At 62.1% G+C, this 7,872-nt stretch overlaps 1 protein-coding gene across 2 annotated transcripts in view; it reads left to right on the plus strand.

The window, feature by feature from the left end:
- Positions 1–6,380: 6,380 nt before the first annotated feature.
- Positions 6,381–7,872, plus strand: part of Sh3gl1 (SH3 domain containing GRB2 like 1, endophilin A2) — a 3,524-nt gene continuing 2,032 nt past the window's right edge. Inside the window, exons 1-4 of one of the 2 annotated variants that reach the window (XM_033759377.1) lie at positions 6,381–6,831; positions 6,963–7,035; positions 7,541–7,684; positions 7,777–7,872. The exon at positions 7,777–7,872 is cut by the window's right edge and continues 21 nt beyond it. In XM_033759377.1, coding sequence (XP_033615268.1) covers positions 6,604–6,831; positions 6,963–7,035; positions 7,541–7,684; positions 7,777–7,872 — 541 coding nt within the window. In that variant the 5' untranslated portion in view covers positions 6,381–6,603. The remainder of the gene's footprint in view (positions 6,832–6,962; positions 7,036–7,540; positions 7,685–7,776) is intronic. The other variant, XM_033759378.1, reaches the window with a different exon arrangement.

Here is a 7,872-nt window from a genome sequence, read left to right on the forward strand (position 1 = left end):
ACTTGAGGTGCAGGGTTGGGGAGGGAGGCTGTGACCAAGCAAGATGGGTGACGTGAAGACAACACAGGGACAGGCGGCAGTCACCTAGACTGCGGCCTTTCAGGGGCAAGGTGGGAGGAAGGAGGGGCCTGAGGAGAGCAAGGGGCACCGGGCCTGGCTGGGCTCTCTCCAGAGGTCCTAACAGCAGAGCCCTGAGCCCCTCCCACACCTGCCTTGTACCCGCTGCTTTCCCACGGAGGAGTTGCTTGGTACCAGCCGCTGAGCCAGTTCTGGGAGACCGGAGGGAGAGGAAGGACACAGGATTATGCAGTTGTACCTTACCCTCCCCACACACGGGAGACTCAACCTGGCTGGGCTCTCCTACCCGTGCTCATAAAATGCATCCTGAAGGTGCTTTGCTGGGGAGACCACAAAGCACTTTACAGACTGGTCAGATGGGAGCCCCTCCTAGCTCCAAGGGAGAACAAAGAGTCAACGGGCTGAGACAGCAGGGCGGGTGACAAGCCCCGGAGCCCAGACCAGCCCGGCGTTCTCTAGGACCCCAGGACAAGACCCAGCCTGTGAAGGGACAGCCGGGGCAGAGGCCCCCGTGGATGTGGAGACGCAAAGTTGGTGCCTTCACAGGGCAGACATGGGGTGAGGGGCAAGGGCTCGAGAGGGGAGGCAACAGTGTTTTCTGGGGTTCCTCTTACCTGGATCAGGAGGCCTTGTGCGGGGAGGGCTCCTTAGTTAGGCCTTTAAAAGTGGAAGGAGTCCCAGGGACAGAGAGAAGGTGCCTGTGTTTCAGAGGGGGTGGGAGCAGGGCCTCTGGGCTGTGCTCCCCATGTCTGGGACAGAGGTTGTCTGACTGCGGCCCAGCAGCTCTGACCCCAAGGTTTCAGAGTTGCCTCTCCCAGCTCTTCCTGCAGCGTCTCTTTCTTTCATCAGCCCTGCCTTAGTGAAAACACCGCACCCTTCCCTTGAGTGTGCGGAGCTCCATCCCGCCCCCACCCCACCCCTGGTACAGCCCTGTCCACCCTCACGGTTCACGGTGTGGAGCAGTATGCAGGGCCTTACTGCCTCGTTTGTTTGTGGTTGGGGTTTTCTTTTTATAACTTCCTCTGAAGTTGATTTTACCAGAGCTAGGCAGCTCTCGTGCTACATCCCCAGATGAGAAGCTGACTGCGTGAGGCTGGTTTCTCCCTGGATCCTTGGCGAGCTGAGAGGTCCTGATAGGAGCCTCCAGCAGTCCCTGTGCCCCGGCCTGGGGTAAATCAGTCTGGGGGACCAAGCGCATGCCCATCCCACACAGCTCAGAGTCCCGGGTCAGGCTGTTCTCTGCACTTCCCAGTAAGGGGAAGTCTACGTCTTGGATGCCTGGCAGGACCCAGGACCCTTGCCTTTCACCTGTCCCCACTGTGCCCTGTGCAGAGCCACTGTCATGCCTGGTGCCCTCTGTGTATCGTGAGATACGGGCACCTTCTGTGCCCTGACTGGCCCCCTGTCCAGCATGTTCTTGGTGCTTGTTGAGGCTTTGTGCCAGCCCAGGCTTCGGACACAGGCTGTCTCTTCTGTGCCACCTCACACAGTGGATGTCACCCGTTTCCTTACACAGCTGGGCCCAGGGCTTCCAGGGCCACCCCCGCAGCACTGTGTGGCCATGCTGACCATGCATGCCCTGGAGTGCAGGGTTGGATGCCAGGCGGCACCATACCCCTGACCTTGCCCGGCAGGGGTAGGAGCAGGGGCGGTGTCCTAATCTGGAGCTGACCTCAGGCACCTGCGGGCTCACCGTGCATCCTCTCCCGGCACCCCTATAGTGTGGGTCTAGAAAACGGGGGTCAGTCAGGTGTGGGAGGGGACTCAGGACATCTGGGCCCAGGCTTCCCTCAGCTCCCCTCCTGTCTGGCGTCATCACGCAGTGGACCAGGGTGTGGAGACGCCTGCCCAGATGCTGCAGGTGGGCATGGTGGCCCAGCAGACTATCTACCCCTTGTGGATGGCGACTGGGTAGCAGGAGTGGGGTGTCGTCTGCTGTGTGTTGGCCTGGCAGGCTGTCCATAGTCCAGCCTCCCAGCCTGCAGCCCCGCTGTGTCCCCCAACTCGGTGGGATCTGCCTGGGGCCTGGTTCACCAACCGGGAACGAGCGAGGGGGTCAGATTCCATTAAGTGTTTCAGTGCTTTGGGGTCAGCCAGGCAACTCAGATGGAAACCGTGGTGTGGTAGATTGTCCCAGTGGGACCCAGGCCACCCTGGTTTCATGGGGGGGGGACTCGGGTCACTGGAGCTGAGACCCAGACCATGGTCTGCCCCGCCACGGTGTCAGGAGGGTTAGGCTCTGCCCCGCTCCACCCTCAGCCTGTCCCCTCCTCTCACCACCCACGGGAGCTACGCCAGGCAGAGTGAGTCCTCCCGCCTGATGCTGAGTCACTTCTGGAGGAGCACAGCGACGCACCCGCCCTGGCTCATCGTCCTGGGGACTGGCGGCAGGGAAAAGCCCTGCCACCCCCCCGCTGTGTGGCCCCCTAACCTGCTCTGTGGTCGCTGCTCACAGTTCCACCCCGGGTCACCACAGCACCAGGCAGCAAGGCAGGAGCTGGGACTCGGCCAGCTCCACCCTGACCGCGTCAGAGAGCGCTGGGTGCAGACAGAGGCCAGGGCCTGGGGCAGTGAGGGCCACCAGCCACCAGAGGACGAGTTCCAGGCAGAGCCCCTGGGTCAGCCAGTGTCGGGAGAGGGGAGTCACCCCCTGGACCCTCAAGACTTGCCTTAGCAGTAGGAAACTGGCCGGCATGCGGGGATAAATGAGGATACAGAGGAGTCAGAACACACACTTGGAAAGGCTCAGGAGGCGTAACAGGAAGTCATACTGGAGCCCAGGACACCAAGAACCAAGCAGGAACCAGTCAGGCCAGACCCTGGGGGCAGGGGCAGGGGCAGGGGTACCCGCAGGAGGCCTGCTGCACTGGGAGGGCCCTGTGGATGCCAGTGCAGGTGACCTCCTGTCACTGAGTTCTTCCCAGCCTAAGTAGAGGGTTGATGGGACCTCTGGCCCCCAGACTGCATCCCTCAGAGGGACAGTGACATGCAGAGCTGCCTCTTGTAGGGTCACTGCCTGACAGCCGCTGAGCATGTTGTCCCATTGCCATGGTCACTTCTGTCTAAAGTAACGCCCTTCTGGCTCCAACGCCCTCTCTGCTCCCGGTCCCCTTGGGGTCAGTCACAGATGCGTGGTTCAGGGTCCACCCTTTGTCCCAGCAAGGGGTGGGAGCTGTGGCCTCACGGCCTGTGGGCACCAAGAGGGATCCTCAGGCCACTGGGGACGAGCGGAAGTGGCCGGACTCTCAGTACCACCATTCTTGTGCCCCCAGAGTTCGGTTCCCACATAACCCCGGCCTGCCCTTGGAGGGGGTCTGTGGGTCTGCGCCTATCCCTTGGGGCCTGTGGTGGGTGGGTGGTGGAGCCTGTTTTGGGGTCCCCTGGGAAGCCTCTTCCTGTTCTCGACTCATCGTCACTCTGCTGCTGTTCACAAGGCCGCTTTCTAAAGCCGTGGGCTGCAGGGGATGGAGGAGAGGGCATCTGCCCTGCATGGCCAGAGCCGTGAGGGTCCCCGTGTGCCACAGAGAGTTGCGCCGTGCAGGACACTTCCTTCCTGTGATGACAAAAGCGGATAGTGGCTCACGTCAGTCAGCTTCCAAATATGTAATGGATAAAGGCCAAGACACAGGGTCCTCCCACTCCCCGACTCAGACTGAGGACTGCTTTCCACCCCGTGACCCCTTACAGTTGGGACAAGAAGAGTCCCTTGGCACAAGCAGCATTGCCATGGCCTCATCCCTCCCTCCTGGTTCAGCCACCGAGAGGCTCTCAGGCCCTCACAGATCCTGTCAGTTTGCCTCCTGGGTGGTGGTGCCTGCAGGACCTGGTGGGCCATCCAGAGCCTCTGCAGTAGCCTGGCGGAGGCCAGGCCGCAGCCTCTGGGTGCACAATTTCTGGGTTGCAGTAAGGGGGAAGACTGGAGGATGGGAGATGGCGTGTGTCCCCACGGCCCGCCCTGCTCTCCCCTGCAGGGTGGCTCATCGTGTCTGGGTTGGCTCAGTCACCCGGAACACCCATACTCGTCAGACGGCTCCAAGGCCTCCCAGCCTGACTGCCCCTGCAGGCCCCGATTCCCGTGTGATGCCCGCTCCAAGGTTACAGGCCACGCGAGGGTGGAGAGGGCTGTCACGTGGCTCCGAGGCCTGTGAGTGCTTTGGCCTCCTCATCCCTTGGTCTTGGTCTCATCCCAGTGGGGTCTGTGTGACACAGCGGTGGCACAGCGAGTACCAAGGCCCTGGCGTGGTACGTGTCCCAAATGCCCTCTGTAAGAGGGAGGTGGGACTCGGTCCCAGCCTTTGAGAGACCCACGGGTGCAGGTCACGGGGCCAAGGGCAGGATTGGCCCGGAGAGGACAAGGTCCCGGGAGCTGGCCTCTACCCAGGAAGTGCGGTGCTGCTGTCGGGCAGTGAGTACCCAGCGGCTTGGGTAACCCCTGCCCGATTTTTTTTTCCAAGGCACTGGGGATGGAACAGGCAGGCACTCACCACTGAGCTACAGCCTCAGCCCATTTTTTATGTGATTTGGATGCCAAGTCTCGCTAAGTTGACCTTGTGGTCCCCCTGCCTTGGCCTCCTGGATGTTTGGGGTGACAAGCCTGCGTGAGTGTGCCTCGCCGCTTTGACCCCCACACTCCCCTGGTCACTGAGCCTGCAGTTGGCCCACCCGCTTTCTGAGCCTATTGACCCGGTTTCCCAGCTGGGATGATTAAATGACCAGACTTTCCACTGGCAGCAGCCCCAGGCTCAGGATTTGAACTGACTCAAGTTGCTCCTCCTGCCACCACCAAGTGGCCGCCAGAGATGCCTCTGGGTCCCTGGGAAACCTCAGGTTTCTGGTCACCTGTGAGCCCTGCTGGGGCCCCTGGCGGCAGCCTGGCTGTTGGCTGTGGGGAGGCAGAGCGGGCTTGCACTCCAGTCTCTGCCCCTCACTGTGTCCTGTGAGGCCGGAAGCTCTGCAACCACTGTCACACTGCAGAGGGAGCCGAGGGTCACGGCCACCCCCCTCGGGAAGCCTTCCCAGCCCCCCAGGCTCCCCTCCCTGCGTGCAGGGGCCCAGAGGTGCTTTCTGGTAACCCATGTGACATCCTGCTCAGCTGTGGCCCTCTTCGGGGCCACGGCCCTGTCTGCAGGTCTGGTCCCCGGGGAGCCCACATGCAGGCACCCCATGGATTGAGCGCAGGACCTTTGCCCTGTGCCACCTCCCTAGCCCTTCTCACTTTTCATTTTGTGCAGTCCTGCTAGGTTTCCCAGAGCGAGCCTCAGCATCCCGGTGTGCTGACAGGACAGGCCTGCACCACTGGGTCAGGCCGCCTCACCCTCTGTGTGGTCGCTGAGCTGTTGCTGGCACGAGGCACCTTTGCTTTTCCCACCTTTTCTCCATAGCCGCTCCATACACTTGTGCTGGACCGTGAGCTGGGGGGAGTAGTCTGTACCCTCCCGGGAGCTGGGGTCCAGCCTCCTGGGTGCCCCAAGAGCACGGGTGGTGGGTGCACTGGGGCTCAGGAAGGCTGAGTTCCCTGGGACCCAGGGCAGTGGCCAAGGTAGGTCTAGCAGATCCCAGAACCCCTGTGTGCAGACAGGGTGCTCAGTGCAGAGCCCTCTCCCGGAAGCTGCGGTCTTGGGCTCCGATGGCTTCAGGTCTCTCCGTTTACAGGAAGAGCCAGGTCTCATGGGAGGCCCCAGCCACCCCCATCTTACCACAAGCAGAGAAGTGAAACTGTCCTGTAAAATACAGTGGAACGCCCCAGAAACACCTAGGGAGGTGCCAGGCCTGTCCTGGTGCCTTTAGCCAAAACAGGAGGCAGCCGCGGGTGGCCACGGTGTCCCCTCCCCGCCCCCTTCCTTCCTGACTCCTGGGGTGCAGCTGGGTTGGGAGCTGTTGGCCCTTGAGCCCAGAGGGGTCCTGACTGGCCTGTGGACCCCACAGCACAGCCACAGGGACCCTCACAGCACCCCTTGCCCTCCTGTAAGCCCGGGAGCCTGACAGGTGTACCCCAGCTGACTATGGGGCGATCTGCTCTGGCCGCAGCCCGGTGCATGTGGGGGCGTTGCACACATACGTGCTTGGCCAGCACATTACACAGGCCTGGTCCTTTCAGTTGTGTCATGCCTTCCGGTGGTGGACCCAGGAGGGAAGGGCTATGCACACTGGAGACACCAGACTAGCAGTGGGCCCGTGCTCCCTCTTTGTATCACAGTGTCGGGGACGACTTGTTTTTGTGTTTTTGAGTCAGGGTCTCACTCTGTAGTTGAGACTGACCTGGAACTCACTGTGCACCCCTGGCTGGTCTCGAACTCACAGCGATCCTCCTGCCTCAGCCTCCCGAGTGCTGGGATGACAGGTGTGCGCCATCACGCCCACCGTTCGGGGACACCTTTTGAAGACAGTGTACCAAGTCTGTGAAGGAAGGTGTAGACCCTGACAGCAGGCTGTGTGCGCATCTCAGCTGTTCCTGTGCTGGGGGCCGGGTGGGGTCACAGCAGCAGTGGGTCGGTCGCCCTGTCCCTGCAGCGTCCAGTCACGGTCATGGGGCTCCCACGGTGTCGTGCAGAGCCACCTGGGCTGCCCCTGCTCACCAGCTGCGCGGTCTCACGGTCACTGGTAGCTTCAGTGTCCCTGGCAGGCACAGCGCTGTCCTGCCCACTTGGTCCCTTCTGGCTCATATCTCCCCCCTCTGTCCTCCAGCTGGTCAGTGAGAAAGTCGGAGGTGCTGAGGGGACCAAGCTGGACGATGACTTCAAGGAGATGGAGAAGGTAAGGAAAAGCCCAGCTCTGCAGGATGCAGGCAACCCAGCAGGGCTAAGGGGTGCCACAGGTGTCAGAAGATGTGGGCTCCAAGGACCAGGTGGGGAGCTGGGAAGCACACTCACTACCTGTCGTCACAGAAGGTGGATGTCACCAGCAAGGCCGTGGCAGAAGTGCTGGTCAGAACCATTGAGTACCTGCAGCCCAACCCAGGTAGGACACCAGCCTACCTGGCTGCCTGGCCCCTCGGGTCTCCCGTGTCCTTCAGGAACCTGTGTGTCACCACAGCATGAGGTGGGAATGAGGCGGGCTGCAGGCTTGGCCAGGCACAGAGGTCCTCGGGCTGTCTGGGCTGTGCCCTTGCTTCCCACACTGACTTGGGCCCAGTGTGCAGGGGCTGCCAATCCCATGGACCTGGCCCGGCTCTGCCCTCGGAGTGGGCACAGGTGTCCCGGGCAGAGAGGGAGGTGGGATCTTTTACCAGGACAGACCAAATGCTGCTTGCTGCGGTGGGAAGCAAGGAACGTGAGGCAGACAGCAAAACCAGCAGCAGACCCCTCACCCCTGTGCCACAGATGAGGGACAGGCAGCTCTTGGTCCCAAAAGGGACTGGTCCCCTCTCGCGGGCACTACCTGTCCTCCTGCGGCCGCCTGAGCCAGCTGAGCTTTAGGACGGTGTGAGAGGCTCCAGGGCACCCACCGGCCCATCCTGTTGCAGCCTCTCGGGCCAAGCTGACAATGCTCAACACGGTGTCCAAGATCCGGGGCCAGGTGAAGAACCCTGGCTATCCGCAGTCGGAGGGGCTGCTGGGCGAATGCATGGTCCGCCACGGGAAGGAGCTGGGCGGCGAGTCCAACTTCGGTGAGTGGAGGGGCTGGAGGGACTGTGCCGGCCGGCAGAGTGTGCGCTTGGGTCACGGAGGCCGCTCTGGCTGTGACACCTGCGCCTCCCAGGTGACGCCCTGCTGGATGCGGGCGAGTCCATGAAGCGCCTGGCCGAGGTGAAGGACTCGCTGGACATCGAGGTCAAGCAGAATTTTATCGACCCGC

The sequence above is a fragment of the Fukomys damarensis genome, unplaced genomic scaffold (assembly GCF_012274545.1).
Source record: "Fukomys damarensis isolate Sample0158 unplaced genomic scaffold, DMR_v1.0_HiC HiC_scaffold_37, whole genome shotgun sequence".
NCBI lineage: Eukaryota > Metazoa > Chordata > Mammalia > Rodentia > Bathyergidae > Fukomys > Fukomys damarensis.